Source organism: Mus musculus, chromosome 8, assembly GCF_000001635.26.
Source record: "Mus musculus strain C57BL/6J chromosome 8, GRCm38.p6 C57BL/6J".
In the NCBI taxonomy this organism is placed as follows: domain Eukaryota; kingdom Metazoa; phylum Chordata; class Mammalia; order Rodentia; family Muridae; genus Mus; species Mus musculus.
The window spans coordinates 25,846,667-25,863,844 of NC_000074.6; the positions used below are offsets into that span (position 1 = coordinate 25,846,667).

At 43.9% G+C, this 17,178-nt stretch overlaps 2 protein-coding genes across 9 annotated transcripts in view; one reads left to right on the forward strand and one right to left on the reverse strand.

The window, feature by feature from the left end:
- Ash2l (ASH2 like histone lysine methyltransferase complex subunit) overlaps positions 1-1,028 on the reverse strand; it is a 31,695-nt gene extending 30,667 nt beyond the window's left edge. Inside the window, exon 1 of one of the 2 annotated variants that reach the window (NM_001080793.2) lies at positions 913-1,028. The gene's annotated coding sequence lies outside the window, so the exon portion shown is untranslated. The remainder of the gene's footprint in view (positions 1-912) is intronic. The other variant, XM_011242136.1, reaches the window with a different exon arrangement.
- Positions 1,029-1,960: 932 nt separating this feature from the next.
- Kcnu1 (potassium channel, subfamily U, member 1) overlaps positions 1,961-17,178 on the forward strand; it is an 89,317-nt gene continuing 74,099 nt past the window's right edge. For 5 of the 7 annotated variants that reach the window (XR_003947237.1, XR_003947236.1, XM_006509024.2 and 2 more), the window contains exons 1-6: positions 2,958-3,184; positions 5,158-5,277; positions 11,457-11,518; positions 12,557-12,647; positions 14,413-14,524; positions 15,721-15,796. Coding sequence is in view for 5 of the 7 variants with exons in the window: in XM_006509024.2 (XP_006509087.1) it covers positions 2,990-3,184; positions 5,158-5,277; positions 11,457-11,518; positions 12,557-12,647; positions 14,413-14,524; positions 15,721-15,796 (656 nt within the window). In the remaining 2 variants the exon portion in view is untranslated. Of the gene's footprint in view, positions 1,978-2,956; positions 3,185-5,157; positions 5,278-11,456; positions 11,519-12,556; positions 12,648-14,412; positions 14,525-15,720; positions 15,797-17,178 lie in introns of those variants that run through there. The other 2 variants (XM_017312583.1, NM_008432.3) reach the window with 2 other exon arrangements.

The following is a 17,178-nucleotide window of genomic DNA, read 5'->3' on the forward strand; positions in this document are numbered from 1 at the left end:
GGGAGTGGGAAGGTCTGGTGGGTTGGGGACATCCTCTGGGGGAGGGGACGGGGACTGGAGGGGGCTAGCGGCTGGACTGTAAGGGGAGAGTAAAGAATTAAAATAGTTGCTTTGTCTTGTCCCCCACTGACATGGTTTCGATCCTGAACCCAGCCATCTCCCTGATATATCAGCTCTTACCTTTTTCAAAAAAGAAACTTTTGTTGGCTGGATCTTGGTTTTCATGGTGTATTATTATCAATCTCAGACTCTAACATTTTCTTTTTTAAAATAAATTACATTTTAAATGAATTAATTGTGTGTGTGAATGTGAGAGAGAAAGAGAGAGTGAGAGAGAGTGAGAGAGTGAGAGAGAGCCATGTTGCAAATGCGGAGGTCCGAGAACAATGTTTAGGAACTGGCTCTTGAATACTAAACCCAGATCCTCGGGTTTGCTGGCAGGACCTTGACCTGCTGAGTCATTTCATTTCATGGGCCTTCTTCTTAATTCCTTTCTTAAAATTATCGCATTTATTTCTTATGCATTTGCATGCATGTACAAATGCGTGTGCGCGCGCTGGGGGCTTGGGCCACCCCCACCCCACCCCCCGCAAGCATGGCGGTCAGAAGACAATTCGCAGCCCTTGATATCTTCCCACTGTATGGGTCTAGGGGTTGAATTCAAGTGTTTGACCTTGGCATCAGGCCCTCTTACCAGCTCTCTTTTAATTTTCTCTACTCTCTTTTCTCTTTTGTAAAAGTACAGGGCTTTTCTACGCCGGCTCTTGTTCCCAAATGATAGAGACCTTTACATTTTTCAATAAGGTTCTTGCACTATAGGCGGGCAGATTCTGATCTATTCTAACCTGACTATGCTGGCTTGGCCTACTTCCCAGTCACGTCCCAGTCACTTCCCAACCACTGTGGCGTTACCTATCATCTTGGTCTCGTCCTGGCCTCCTCCTTCATCCGTGTCTCAATGGCGACTCCTTGGTGACTTACTCCAGTTGACCTCCCTTCTTCCTTCTTTCCACCCGAACCTGCCTCACTGGAATCGGAAGTCCCGCCTCTCCCTCTCCTGCCAGCCATTGGCTGACCAGCTATGTATTAACCAATCAGAAGTGACAGAAAACAACTTTTGCATATCATTGAGACCTGAGTCAGTTGACCTGCAACTGTCGCAGTAATTAGAATCTGAATACACGGTGTACAAAAGAAAAAATAAAAAAAGAACCCTCTTTCGCAACCTCTCCTCTCCTCTCCTCCCCTCTCCTCTCCTCCCCTCTCCCTTCTCCCCTCACCTGCCTCCCCTCTCCCTTCCCCTCCCCTCCTCTCCTCTCTTCTCATCTCTGCCCCCTGCTTCCTTTTTAGAAACAGGGTCTCACTATGTATCTCAGACTGGCTTCAAATTTATGATCTTCTAACCTCAGTATCTAGAATTCTGGACCACACAGTGCCACCACACTTAGCATAACATCTTTTCTTATATTTAGTTTTAAATATGCTCTTTAAAACATGGAATGCTTCCGGGAGGTGGTGGTGCACGCCTTTAATCCCAGCACTTGGGAGGCAGAGGCAGGTGGATTTCTGAGTTCGAGGCTAGCCTGGTCTACAAAGTGAGTTCCAGGACAGCCAGGGCTATACAGAGAAACCCTGTCTCCGGAAAAGAGAGAGAGAGAGAGAGAGAGAGAGAGAGAGAGAGAGAGAGAGAGAGAGATCATTGCGTTTGACATATACTGACTATAAAGTGAAGGAGACTCCTTAGACCTTGCTTGGTGACAGGTGGTCAGAGCTCCTCCCACTTAGACAATGCTGCCCAGAGCCAACTGGAGGGTTGTAGTAGAAGTGACAGAAAAGCTTGGGCGACAGACAGAGAACCGCGATAGCAGTCCAGGAAATGACTTCTCCGTCTCCAGGAAATAGTGTGTTACACAAAGTGGTCAGGCTGGGCTCCTGGGGAGCACGTGTGTTCCTCATGTCTGATCCTCTAGGACAAAGGTGAGACAGGCTCGCCACCCGAGACAAAAATTCTACCTCAAACAAATGATAAGGTCTGACATTTCTTACAGCTTTGAAAGAGAGACTTAGAGCGGAGTTGTCGCTTTCTGATCCGTGTTTGTTGAACCCGAGGTTTTACTGACAGGGCAGAGATAAGGAATAGATGAGGGGCCAGTTTGATGGTATCAAGTGACCAATCACATTACATTACAGTAGAAGTGCTTATATAACACCCATACTCTACCATGAGCCATTCTTGCTTAAAAGATAAACAAAAATATATCTCCCAAAATATATATATAGCTTAAAAACATAAGTGATTCTTTGAAATGTATATATTTTCAGTGCTCTTAACTATTCATATTTAAGTTGTCAATTATCATCCAATCACACCTACCATTTCATAGTCACCATGTGTATAGGTGTGTGGAAGTGCAAAATATGTGTGTCCAGACACACAGGTTATACTCCTTCATTGTTTCAGTACAATTTTACAAATATATTTCAATATTACTAACCAGGCTTCATGTAGTACCTTAGATATTTAGACGAATTTACTGTTTACCCACAATTTTTCAAAAGAATAAACAAAAATCCAAATCATTAAGGAATTTTTTTCCTGAAATTCTCAAGAGAATATACTATTATCTCTGAGATTGCTGCATGTGTGTCACCAAAAAGAAAGCTTGAAATTGCTTGGCTAAACAAGCCAAAAGGCAGCCAGCGGCTAGTCAATGTCCCAGAGAGTAGAACTCCTCAAGGTCTCACATGAAGCAATGAGGGCGTTCAGAACATTCATCTACTGACCACCTCTGGTGGTCTCTCGCATTCTCTGTCAGTTGACTGCAGTCAATAAGTTTCCCCTGAGTGGTTAAGGGACTCTTGATCCCTGAGCCTCTCATTGGCTTTCCCATCAGATCTTGAGGTGATGTAACACAAGGAAGTGTGCCTCCTGGGACTGTTGCCGGGTGACCATGACATCATAGATTAGCCCAACAGTGTCTTTCTCAAGATGTCTCAAACATTGCTAGACAGTTTAAATCAGAAGGAGTTGACGGAAACGTCATGTACAATCGAAATCCAGGCAGCGTTCATTCTTTCCTCCTTGGCGACTTTCTTCGGGGGACTCATCATCTTATTCCTTTTCAGAATAGCCTTGAAAAGCTCAAGAAGTTGGAAATACGTCAAGGGGCCAAGAGGACTCTTGGTCAGTTTCCTTGTCTGGGACACCCATGTGTGAAGATTGGCAAAGCTTGTTGACCATGTATGAGGATGGATGTACCAGAGTCTCTGTTCTGAAAAAAGGACAAAACAAAACAAAACAAAACAAAACAAAACCTTCCATGTACATTGACTACAAACCTGTTTCAAATCTTAAAAAGACAGTTAAGGTCAAGTGTGGTACTTTATGGGATTCCAGCACTTGAGGCAGGAGGATTGATGTGAGTTTCAGGCCATCCTAGACTACATGGATTGAGGAGACACTCTATCCAGAGAGAGAGAGAGAGAGAGAGAGAGAGAGAGAGAGAGAGAGAGAATGTATACGTAGTGTATAAATAATCTACTATAAATAAATTACATATGTAATTTACATATGTGTGTGTATGTGTGTGTATGTGTGTTCTTAGAGAAGACCATAATAGTCTATGTAGCGTGTTCCAGGACAGCCAGAGCTACAAAAGAGAGATTATCGCCAATGTGAGTTTGCAATCAGCCTGGGCTACAAAAGATTTTGCTTCAGAAGGAGAGGGTTTTGTTAACTACTATAAGGGAGCCACAAAGGCACATCAACTCAGCCTTACCTTTGAATATGCTTTCCACACAATTCATGTGTGTCCTATGTATACACTGCTCTTATGAGTTACGTACATCAGCCACACACACGTGGTAGGTATTCTCTGCCGTGTAACTAGTTCTGCAAAGGTTGATGTTGATCGCTGGCAAATGATAGTGGGGACATGAGGCTTTATGAGGATGACATATTAAAAGTCTGAAACAATGTCTCTTCAATTCCACAGAATTGCTCTATTTTTTATTGTTTGTTTGTTTGTTTGTTTGTTTAGAGACAGGGTTTCTCTGTGTAGCCCTGGATGGCCTGGAACTCGATATGTAGACCAGACTGGCCTTTTAACTCATTTGCCTTTGCCTCCTGATTGCTGGGATTAAAAGTATATGCCACCACAATTGGCTCAATGGAAGAATGTTATTAAGCCCTATATAGTTCATTTCAATGTTTTACTTCTTAGACTTTGTTTCCTCCTGGAATAGATTATAATAGTTTGTTGTTGTTGTTGTTGTTGTTGTTGTTGTTGTTCTTGTTGTTTTGTAATAGAATACTTCTTGCTCATGTTTCATAATTAATATGTGGATTTTGCTTAAATGTGTCTTTAATGTTAAAGTGGCATAAAGCAATGTAGTCTGAAATAAGAGCAAAAGGTTAATGTTATTAGCAAATCGGTCTTTATATTTCTGTATTTGAGACTACCTAGTATTGAAGTTTATAGACTTTTTTTGATAAGCCAGTTTACTCTGTAACTGTTTCTACTTTAAAGACTTTAAGCATTTAAGCAGGGTTGGAGGTAAGGCTCAGTGGTTAAGAGTACTGGCTGTCCTTCCAGAGGTCCTGGGTTCAATTGCCAGGACCCACATGATGATTCACAGCCATCTGCACTTCCAGTACCAAGGGATGCCCTCTCTTGGCTTCCCTAGGCACCGGGCATGTACATGATACACAGACATACATTCAGGCCAAATGCACATTTATTTATATAAATTAAAAATAAAACTTTAAAAACAAGACTTTAAATCATAAAACTATTGGTGAAAGAATTCTGAGATTATGGGTTAAAGGATATGATGGACATTCTCTCTGTGTGTGCACACGTGTGTGCACATGGATGTGTGTGCACGTGTGTGTATGTGTGTGTGCTCAATGTGTTTGTGTAGAGTTTGTAGCATTTAGAAATCTCTTTAGTTGACTGCTTCAGTCTTCATGGTATTCATTTCCTGGATTGAGGGAGGTAGAAGGAATTCTGATTAATAGCATGATAAGCACCTCCCACAACCTTAAGCTCCTCCCTCAACCTGAAGCACCTCCCTCAACCCGAAGCTCCTCCCTCAACCCGAAGCCGACTAGTTTCTCTTGAGCTCACTCTGCCCATTCTCTTTCCCCCCTCACAGGAACTATTCTCATCACGTAGAATCGAGGCTAATCCTTTGAGGAAACTTTACTTTCATGGAGTATTTCGTCAGCGCATCGAAATGCTGCTTTCTGCACAGACCGTCGTGGGGCAAGTGTTGGTGAGTTCACTTTCACCGTTCTGGTGCTGATGGACCATAGCCAGGAACGTGATCGTAGTCCCCTCCGTATTAACCACACCAGCAGGCATCTTCTCTTCCGTGGTGGTCTTAGCTACATCAAGCCCTGCATGTAGGACTCCCTCGTCATCATTCTGCTTCGCTTTTCTCTAAGTGAGCAACATTATTAGAGTTTATACATACTGTGGCTTCTCTGCTGGGATGAATGCTTCACTAGTACAGAGTTGTGTACATTTTGTGCTTTGCAGATAGATGAACGCCTGGACATAAGTACTAGAAAAACATCTATTGTAAACTTCAATTTTCCCATAGAGAAGAGGGGCTTAGAGTAAGTGGCTAATTTTTCTTGTTTTCTAAGAACGGTTGTAGTCCAAGGATGACTGTTAGTAGAAGATATGAGAAATATGTCATTCCCTCTAGTACACAAATCAACTTTTACGACCATTTATTGGATTTTGAAAGAATATATGTGTTGTTTGATACCCATGCAATACTTATTGGGTTATAAGTATTTTTTTCTTAAATTTTGTATTGGTTCTTTGTGGATCATGTACCCCACAAAGAATCTCATTCATCTCCCCCTCCCCCATCTCCCCCTCCCCTCATATCCATCCCATCCTTGCAATCCTCCTCACAACAAAGAAAAAAAATCTTGTTGTGGAAGCTGCAGTGTGTGTGTCTCAGTGTGTCCTGTGCCTACTCTTCCTTGGTTGCAAATGTTCATCACAAAGACTTTTAGTCTGGTACAAGGCCTCTGGCTTCTGCTACACTATCAATACTGGATCCTCACTGAGCCTCCTCTCAGAGATCCAGATGTTGCCCCTTGTCATGGGATCTGTAGGACCGGTCCCTTCATGCACTCCAGCAGTTCATTGATGAGGTAGATGTTGGGGTGAGCTGACTCAAAGCCCTGGATCCGGGCCTGAGAGGTCAGCCCGCCAGCTCCCACAATCTTGGGGCTGGCTCACCAGCGTCATCTCCAATGCCAAGGCCAACTCTGTCCTGCTGCCCAGGTGAGGGGCAGGGCCCTGCTATTTCCAGTATTGCAGCTGGTGAAGGACATGGCCAATACTCCCACTCTCCTGCTCCTGGGCCAGCTCTCCTGCCTGACATAGGTAGCAAGGGCATTATGTATTTTCAATGTCCTTAATTGTTTGCTGAACAACTAAAAAGGACATGTCAAAACCTACATTTATGGGTTTGGGTTTGTTTGGGTTTTTTTTGTTTTGTTTTTTGTGTTTTTTGTTTTGTTTTGTTGTTTGTTTGTTTGTTTGTTGTTTTGTTTTATTGAATGTCTTGCAGTTTCAATAGCGTTTGAATGGAATATTCTTTGTTTTTGTTTGTTTGTTTTGGTTTTTGGTTTTTCGATGCAGGGTTTTTCTGTGTAGCCCTGGCTGTCCCGGAACTCACTCTGTAGACCAGGCTGGCCTCGAACTCAGAAATCTGCCTGCCTCTGCCTCCCAAGTGCTGGGATTAAAGGTGTGTATGCCACCACTGCTCGGCTGCACATCATTTTTAATTTTCCAGGATTTTTCAATGGATGCTGGTGGGCCAAGTCGGCACAGAGGAGAGCCACAGGCCAATCTTGGTCAATCATAACATCTAAGTGGCAGCCATCTCTTGTCCCTTGGTGTCCATACTCTTCTCAGCTGTCCTCAGCTGAGTACTATGACAGCAAAGGAGAGTTATAAGGCCCTCTTGAAGTATTATAGAGAATTCTATAATAATATGTGTAAGCCAGTCAGGGCATATTAAGCAATGAAAATGAGCTGATCTTTGCATTTGCAGGTCCTGGGGTGTTTAAGAAACATAGCTATCTTTTTTATGTATAATTAAGCCTGTGTTTACAATGCATTAAAGCACATTGACCCCCACTACCCTCTTTTATCCTCCGACTCCTGCTGACCCCATACTTTTCCCCGACCACTCCCTTCATACTTCCCTGTCATTTCTGTGTGCAGGAGTACACAGCTGCTGTGTGCTCCTGATCCCATTAGATAAAACATAGATTAAAAAAAATATATGAGGCAAGATCTTTGCTGTGTATCCCTGGCTGCCCTAAAACTGTGTGTAGAGCTGGCTAGACTTGAACTCCCTGAGGTCTACCCCTTTCTACTTTCCAAGTGCTGGGATTTAAATTGTGTGCTGCCAAGCTCTTCTTCTTCTTCTTCTTCTTTTTTTTTTTTTTTACAAGATTTATTTATTATATGTAAGTACACTATAGCTGTCTTCAGACACTCCAGAAGAGGGAGTCAGATCTTGTTATGGATGGTTGTGAACCACCATGTGGTTGCTGGGATTTGAACTCCAGATCTTCAGAAGGGCAGTCGGGTGCTCTTACCCACTGAGCCATCTCTCCAGCCCAACTACCAAGCTCTTCTTAAATGATTATCTCTGGGCCTGTGTGTGTGTCAGATGAGTGGAGAGTCCACAGACTGCAGAAGAGGTCATTGGGTCGCTTAGAATGGGAGTTTCGTGTAGCTGTCTGATAGGGGTGCTGGGAATTGAATTTGGGTCCTGTAGAAAAACAGTAAATACTCTTAAATACCAAGCCGTTTCTCTATTCTGTAAGACGGATTTTGTCTTTGTTCACTGAATGACCTGAATAGCGTGTTGGGGGTAAGAAGATCTAGAGATACATTTACTGAATTCAAAGAGAACTTGTTAACAATCCCCAAGGCTGTCGACTCTGAGTGTTGGTTGTGAGACAGATGTAAGTAGAGTCTGGGAGATGGATTGTGCATTCAGAATGATGTGTTTCAACACAGAGATGGTTGCCTGGACTTAAAATAAAAATACAAAACAAGACATTTTCCAGTTCTTCTTTTAAACGGAGAATTTTTTTTCATACAATATATTCTGATCAGTTTCTCCTCCCTTAAATCCTTCCTCCCTGTCTTAGTCAGGGCTTCTACTCCTGCACAAACATCATGACCAAGAAGCAGTTGGGGAGGAAAGGGTTTCCTCGGCTGACACTTACACATTGCTGTTCATCACCAAAGGAAGTCAGGACTGGAACTCATGCAGGTCAGGAAGCAGGAGCTGATGCAGAGGCCATGGAGGGATGTTCTTTACTGGCTTGCTTCCCCTGGCTTGCTCAGCCTGCTCTCTTATAGAACCCAAGACTACCAGCCCAGGGATGGCACCACCCACAAGGGGCCTTTCCCCCTTGATCACTAATTGAGAAAATGCCTTACAGCTGGACCTCATGGAGGCATTTCCTCACCTGAAGCTCCTTTCTCTGTGATAACTCCAGCTGTGTCAAGTTGACACACAGACCCAGCCAGCACACTCCCTCTCACTCAGACTCCAAACCTTCTTTCTCTTTAGGAAGCAGTCAATAAAGTAAAAACAAAAAAACGAGAATTTAAAAGAAAGAAAGAAAGAAAGAAAGAAAGAAAGAAAGAAAGAAAGAAAGAAAGAAAGAAAGGAAGAAAGAAAAGAAAAAGCACAAGAAACACATGCAGTGGGGTTTTTGTTGTCGTTGTGTGTTTTGTGTGTGTTTTAAAGATTTACTTATTATTATATCTAAGTACACTGTAGCTGTCTTTAGACACACCAGACCAGGGCATCAGATCTCATTACCCATGGTTGTGAGCCACCACGTGGTTGCTGGGATTTGAACTCCCTCCAGAAGAGCAGTCAGTGCTCTTAACCGCTGAGCCATCTCACCAGCCCTTTGTTTTGTTTTTAGACAGAGTCAGCTACCCATGCAGAGTGGCACACACCTTTACAAGGGAGGAAAAGCTAAGCAGATCTTCGTGAGTTTGAGGGCAGCCTGATCTGTATCGTGAGTTCTAGGACAGTCAGGGCTGTGTGGAGACACACTGCCTCAAAGAAACAAAAACAGAACAAGAATAACTGAGATGGGCTCAGGTGTCTGGGGCTCCCTTTGAAGACCATGTTGACCTTGAACTCATGGAAATTCTCCTGCCTCTGCCTCGAGATGGAATTAAAGGAATGTGAAAAATAGAGATCTTTATCTTGGTGGCCTTACATGTACTTTTGATAGTGACAAAACAACAACAACAAAACAGCTGGGAACATCAGGTCAGAGGGTTATAGCAAAGTGGGACTATCCTTGCATTGGGCTGATATCCGGTGACATTTCAGTTTTTAGTCGGCGAAAGCAAGTTATCTACTATGTTAATACATTCAAAAAGTTTTGCTTGAGTCAAAAGGATGTGAGGACAGGTGCAGAGGCCCAAGATAATTTTGTCTCTGGATTTCAAGTCTCTATAATCAGCCTTATAGGATATTCACCCACACACACACTGTTTACCCCACCCCACCCCCACCAGAGAACCCCACTTCACAAGAGTAAACACTGAAACCTTCCATGCTGGAGAATTCCTGGACAAGAGGGTCATGATAACACCACTGGTTAAGAGTACTGTTATGGGGGTCTCTGTGCCCTTAACAAGCTGCAGAAAGAGGTGCCGTGGGACGCAAGAAGTCAGTTCCTCTCAACACACACCACTCAGTAGCCCGAGTTGGCTCAAGCTTCCGGAGTCTGAGCCGCGAGGGGATTGTTTTGGTCATGGTTAAGCACAGCCCAATTGGGTGAAAATGATTCTGGTGATGACTAGCTCAAGTCCGTGTGCACAACAAAGCAAACAGAAATCACCTTGAGAAACGAAGTGAGTTAACGGGTCCGATGTGTCTACATCGGAACTCTTCGTAAAGTTCGTAAAGATGGGTCTTTATAGATTGGCCGATGGATCTAGGGGATGATCTGGGGCCAGGAAAATCTCTGGCCGCATAGATAGAGCAAAGGTCACCAGACTAGGAAGCTCACCCACTCCCAGCCTTCTGGGTGGATAACAACTATAGCATTTCGTCCCTTGAAGGAGCAATCGCATAAGTGCTAACATTCCAGGTTCCCCAGTGCTTGTCTGCGAGCCCAAAGACCTGCATGCCTCCTGCAGAGAGGCCACCACTAGCCTAACCAGTGAGCGAGCAGACACCCATAGTCCTACAAGCACAAGTGGTTAAGAGAAAAGAACATAAGAGACCCTTCCAAACTCTATCTGAGTTAGAACAGCTCAAACATATTGTAAATAAAACTCTGAATTTTATCATTAAAACTATATTGAAGCCGGGCGTGGTGGCGCACGCCTTTAATCCTAGCACTTGGGAGGCAGAGGCAGGCTGATTTCTGAGTTCGAGGTCAGCCTGGTCCACAGAATGAGTTCCAGGACAGCCAGGGCTACACAGAGAAACCCTGTCTCGAAAAACAAAACAAAACGAAACAAACAACAACAACAAAAAAACCCAAAATACTATATCGAACTAGACATATTTAACAATCTGTTTGTTGAGATAGGGCCTTGCTAGGTACCTCTGGCTGGCCTCTCTGTATAGACCATGCTGGCCTCAAACTCCCAGAGATCCACCTGCCTCTGCCTTCTTAGTGCTGGGATTAAAGGTGTGGACCATCAAGCCAGACAAAAACCTGATGGTTTGAAAAGTAGAAATTACGGGAGGGATGCTTAATTATCTAGAGCCTACCTGAGAAAAATCACAGAAACTCACAAAGGTCTCACCCAGCTCTGCTGGAGGCTTCTTGAAGGCAGCTTCCTGACTGTGCTGTTCTGCAGGGGTCTGCTTCCCACACCAGATAAGCTGGCATAGCAAGAGCACTCACTATCTCCTCACAGAACATTTTCCCAGGTCGGGAAATGTCCTTCAGGAACTATCCTGGGCAGTTCAAGTCCAAGACTTATTTATCAGCACTCACTTCTATCACGAAATGAAACTACATTGCATTTGACACACGCTAAGCACCTGGTAAACATTTGCTAAACTCTAGGAGGAGCAGGAAGGGTAAGGTACCCAGTTTATTCTGAAGTGGGCGAGAGCTAAAACTGGGTAAATACAATGGGTACACATTGACTTAGTGGGACCCTTAGTCCACTTTTCTTCAGTGAATGAGTGAATGAATGAATGAATACAGGCATAAATGAAGGTGTGAATGCTGAGCTGCCCATACAAAGGAAAGGTAAGGCAAAACCATTTTCTCCCCTTCCCTGCCTGCATATAATAAAAATACACAACAGCATTTACCTCATTTAAAGCAGAAAACACAATTTTGTGGGCTTGTTTACTCCATACCATAAAATAAACTTGCATCTCTCGCCTCTGTCCTTTTCCGTTTGTAGGTGATCCTTGTCTTTGTACTAAGCATCGGGTCTCTTGTGATCTATTTCATCAATTCAATGGAGTGAGTAAAAACCCCGGCCACTCTTGCCTGCTTTATGAGAAACTTAATTGCTTTAGAATTTTCTCTTCAGGGATGTCAAATGCAGCTTTGCTCTCACGTACGCACACCGCCCCCCCTCAACGCCTCCCCCCACAGAAGTCAATGAAATGGTAGCCATGTCCTAGTAGCTCTCTCTCAGTAAGCACTAACTCCAGTTCTGTGTATAAATGCATGTCTTTGCCCTGTGTCTTAGTTAGGGTTTTACTGCTGTGAACAGACACCATGACCAAGGCAAGTCTTATAAAGGACAACATTTAATTGGGGCTGGCTTACAGGTTCAGAGGTTCAATCCATTATCATAAAGGTGGGAGCATGGCAGCATCCAGGCAGGCATGGTGCAGGCAGAGCTGAGAGTTCTACATCTTCATCTGAAGGCTCTTAGTGGAGTACTGACTTCCAGGCAGCTAGGGTGAGGGTCTTAAAGCCCATGCCCACACTGACAGGCCCACTCCAACAGGGCCACACCTTCTAATCCTGCCACTCCCTGGTCCAAGCATATAGAAATCATTACACTCTGTATCTTGCCACCTCCATTGCTAGTGCTGAGGTGGGGTATACCCACCTGGGGTAAAAATTAAGAATTCCTAAAACACCTTTTAGAAGCTATCTTTGAATTTGTTTCAAATCCATTCATTTGATGTCAAGTAGCCTTGTCTCAAAGGGGTAGAGAGAGAACTGAAAGATCTTGTCTAGATAGATGGGTTTTCAACCAGAAAGGACCATATACGACCTCTGAGGCTCTGGATCCCCATGTAATAAAATTGACTCTGTAACAGAGTGGTGGGACCTTCTACTATTTACTATCCTGCGCTCCATGTGTGGTCTAGTGGTATATATATATATATCCATTCCCAAGGAGAAGGTGTGAACATGAGTCTTGCATGGAGCTTTCACGTTGAGTAGGTGCATTGTCTACCCTGCCTTGATCTCTGCTCTGTAGACATAGGTTTTAAAATGTTTATTATCTTGGGGAAAAAAAAAGTTCCCATTTCTTTCCAGTCCTGTTCGAAGGTGTTCTTCATATGAAGACAAAATTGTCCATGTGGATTTGAGTTTCAACGCTTTCTTTAGCTTCTATTTTGGGTTGAGGGTAAGTACCTAGGTAAATCGATAACTACTACACCCTGCCCCGCCCCGCCCTGCCCTGCCCCGCCCCGCCCCGCCCCACCCCCAGTCAGCAATATAAAGAGACCTGTGTGCTCCTTAGTTGCTCAAACTCCCTTGCGTCTCAGACTCTGAGGGTAGAAGACCTATGCTCCAAGTTATTAAATATTTAACGAGACCTAAACCCCACATCTCCTGTGTTTGAGCGTGTAAACCAGGTCCAGAATTCTGACACACCTGAGAATGACTCCATCAGTAAACACCCTTTCTGCAATCCTTCCTGGCTTCTGGTCTTCCACCGGGGAAACTTTACCGACAGCCAGAAGCTAGGAGAAACTGAACATCAGTATTATACTAATGGCATGTCTGCCATCTTACTTTTTGAGCTCTTGATTTATTTCTCAAGTGTTTATAAGTTCTATTTATTTTATATCATGTGTATGGGTGTTGGGTCTTCATGTATGTCTGCACAATTGCATGCAGCGACACGGATGCCAGAAGAGGGTGTCAGATTCCTTGGAACTGAAGTTATAGATGGTTGTTGAGTCACCATATGTGTTCTGGGAACTGAACCTGGGTCCTCTGCAAGAGCAGCAAGTGCTTTTACACATCGAGCTATAGCTCCAGCCCAAAATTGAGCACTCTTAATCTAAATTAGGAAGCTCAGAGATACAATGGCCGGGCAAGCTTTTTTCAAGCTGTAGATTTTTCACTGGAGACTGTCCTGAAACATATATGTTCACTAATCACAGATAGTAAACTATATATATATGACACACATTGATGTATAAAAAGAAACATATATAAGAATTATGACTTATATTAATGTATACATTGTATATATAGATATAACAGAAAGCTCTAGGAACAATTGAAAGCTCAAAATGTTTAAAGTGTGAGAGTTGAGGTCTGCTAAGTAAAATGACTATATGATCATTGATAGAACACTCATTAAAAATACGTTTTCTCTCTCCTTCTCTCTTTTGCTTTGGTTGGTTGGTTGGTTGTTTTTGAGACTGGTCACACTATATAGATCTGACTGGCTTGGGACTCTCTTTGTAGACCAGGATGGCCTCAAACTCACAGAGATCTGCCTGTTTCTGTCTCCCAAGTGCTGATATTAAAAATGTGTATAGCTGGGCAGTGGTGGCACATGCCTTTAATCCCAGCACTTGGGAGGCAGAGGCAGGTGGATTTCTGAGTTTGAGGCCAGCCTGGTCTACAGAGTGAGTTCCAGGACAGCCAGGTCTGTACAGAGAAACCCTGTCTCGAAAAAAACCAAAAAGTAAAAATAAAACAAAATAAAAGTGTGTATCACCAAGCTCAACCCAAGGTACTATCTCTTTTTGCAATGTGTATGTATTTGTGTATTCTTACAAATGTATATATTTGTGCATATGTTAAATAGCATGCAATTAAATCTCCAGTGAATGATTGATGTATAGCAAAGCAGTAATTATCCTTCACAGTCCCTTCAAAATTCGAAATGGTTGATAGATGCTTTGATAGATGCCCTGTGTTCAGGTCCCTGTTCCTACATGACAGTTCACAGCTGTCATAATCCCAGTTCCAGATGATCTGACACCCTCTCCTGGCCTCTATGGGCACCACACTTGAACATGGAACACATTCAAACATGCAAGCTTAACTACATACAAAACACACTTACATGCATAAAATATGGGGGTTTTTTTTGTTTGTTTTTTTAATTCCAAGGGTAATATAATGTGGGTGTCTTGCTTCCATTTCAGTTTTGGGCAGCTGAAGACAAGATCAAGTTCTGGTTGGAGATGAATTCAATTGTAGACATTTTTACCATCCCGCCAACCTTTATTTCTTATTATTTGAAGAGTAATTGGCTAGGTAAGTGTGCTGTGGCAATCGGTAATCAGTACCAAAGTTGCTTTAACCTCAAACTGCTCAACATCCATTTAGAGTATTTATCTCTCTAAACACATCACTGATGTGGAAGGGCTCACTCTTGTCTGTAGAGTTTTGTACTGCATTTACAGAAACATTTGTTTTTGGTTTGGTTTGGTTTCGAGATAGGATCTCGTTAAGTAGCTCTGGTGGGCCTTGACCTCTCCGAGACCCACCTGCCTCCGCCTCACGAGTGCTCAGATGTGTCACCACCAGAAGGACCAGAAATCATTTCTTGATCCCAGCATGTAGTAATATGCCTGGTACACAGCAGGTGTCCAATAGTTGTTGATGAAATAGCTACATCTACAGCCAGAGGGGCAAGGCTGTAGCACCTGTGGTCCCTTAGAATGGGATCTCACAGGGACTCAAGGAGTGACCTCCTCTGGTTTCTCAAGGCCAATCATCATCTTCAAATGTGCTTCAGATGGGGACTGTTCATTAGTTGTGTTATCTTTAAGGTGGGTGTATTAACAGTGCACGGGCTTTTGGAAAAAAACGGTTTTAATAAAATTTTATATTTTATTTATTGTTTATAAAATACACATCAATTCTATTTCTTGCTGTTGCTAGCAAAAAAGGAGAACTAGGATTACTGAAAAGCTGAATAATCAGGAGCTTGGTTGACCCATGTAAAGTTTCCTATAAATTTTTTTTTTTTTTTTTTTTTTTTTTTGGTTTTTCGAGACAGGGTTTCTCTGTGTAGCCCTGGCTGTCCTGGAACTCACTTTGTAGACCAGGCTGGCCTCAAACTCAGAAATCTGCCTGCCTCTGCCTCCCAAGTGCTAGGATTAAAGGTGTGTGCCACCACGCCCGGCTTCCTATAAATTCTAAATAAGATTGGGGTAAAATGAATAGTGCTTATTACATACAAGGCCAGCTCCCACACGTTTAAGATTGGATCTACAGTGTTGTAAGGTGGATCCTATTGCAATTCTCATTTCATGGATGAGGAACTATGGAAGTGTGTGCCCTAGGTATCAGTAGGTAGTAAATGTTCAGGACCAGGATTTGAACTCCACGTCCTTAAACCTGTGACATTACAACACATGATATTGAAGTGTTTCAGGAAAGCATAGTTTATGCATCTCAGTCTCATTGGAGTTCAGGCAACTGACTTTCTCCTGGTTGCTTTGTAGGTTTGAGATTTCTAAGAGCTCTGCGGTTGCTCGAACTCCCTAAAATCTTACAGATCCTACAAGTCATCAAGACCAGGTAAGTTCCGCCCTGTCTGGCATGCTAGCTTGGCGGCTTGGATTAGGAAGTGAAAACAACTGGTCCTTGTGCTCCCCGTACCCACCAGGATTCCAGAGTGAAAATCAGGAACTCCATCAGCATCCGTGGTGCCTGTCACTCAGGATCCGTGGTGCCTGTCACCCACTCAGCATCTGTGGTGCCTGTCACTCAGCATCCGTGGTGCCTGTCACTCAGCATCCGTGGTGCCTGTCACCCACTCAGCATCCGTGGTGCCTGTCACCCACTCAGCATCCGTGGTGCCTGTCACCCACTCAGCATCCGTGGTGCCTGTCACCCACTCAGCATCCGTGGTGCCTGTCACCCACTCAGCATCCGAGGTGCCTGTCACCCACTCAGCATCCGTGGTGCCTGTCACTCAGGATCCATGGTGCCTGTCACCCACTCACTTCCTCATTTTTTGTTTAGCACCCTGGCTGAAAACTTGGCAGTCTTTGTACAGAGACTGCTCACTCCTTGTCTTGCAAAGCTACAGTATGTAAAGTCGGCTTTGGTTTTAATCCCAGATCTCTCTACCCAAAACAAAACCAAAAAGACCAAAATGACAACAGTCAGCCGATGCAGAGGCTTCAGTTTTATACCTTTGTTATGGAGAATCGCCTCTCTCCCTGTGGCTGGCAAAAGCTGCTCCTAGAAGCTGTGGATTGTTAAACAGATCCTGGTGGCAGAGGTAGAATACCTCCCATAGAGTTCCGGGTTGGGATCAGAGATACAACCCCCCCTCCCCAACAGTACAGCCTCTTGTCATTTCTCTCAGACTTATCAAAGGTGATAAGTTGCTGAAGACACTGCATACCTTGGTTACATACTATAGAGAAATCAGTGTGGGTGGAAGCTGAAAAGCTTTCTCTCTGCTGGGCTAGCTTTCACAGTCCCCCCCCCCCCCCCCGAAGACACTGTGCAAGCTACAGAGTAGAAAAGGCACCTGGCTTACCCAGGCGTGAACTGTATGTACTACAAGACCAACTTGCCAGTCAAGATGGGTGTCTTAAGGGGTCCCACTGCTGTGAAGAGACACCATGACCAAGGCATCTCTTATAAAGGACAACATTTAATTGGGGCTGGCTTACAGGTTCAGAGGCTCAGTCCATTGTTACCATGGTGGGAAGCATGGCAGCTTCCAGGCAGGCATGGTGCTGCTGAAGGAGCTGAGAGTTCTATAGGCAGCAACCAGGAGAAAACTGGCTTCCAAGCAGCTAGGAGAAGGGTATCAAAGCTCCCGCCCCCAAAGTGACACACTTCCTCCAACAAGGCCACAGTTCCTCATAATGCCACTTCCTGGGCCAAGCGTACTCAAACCACCACATGTGCCCACTTGTGCAGCATTGCTGTTGTGGGTGGGC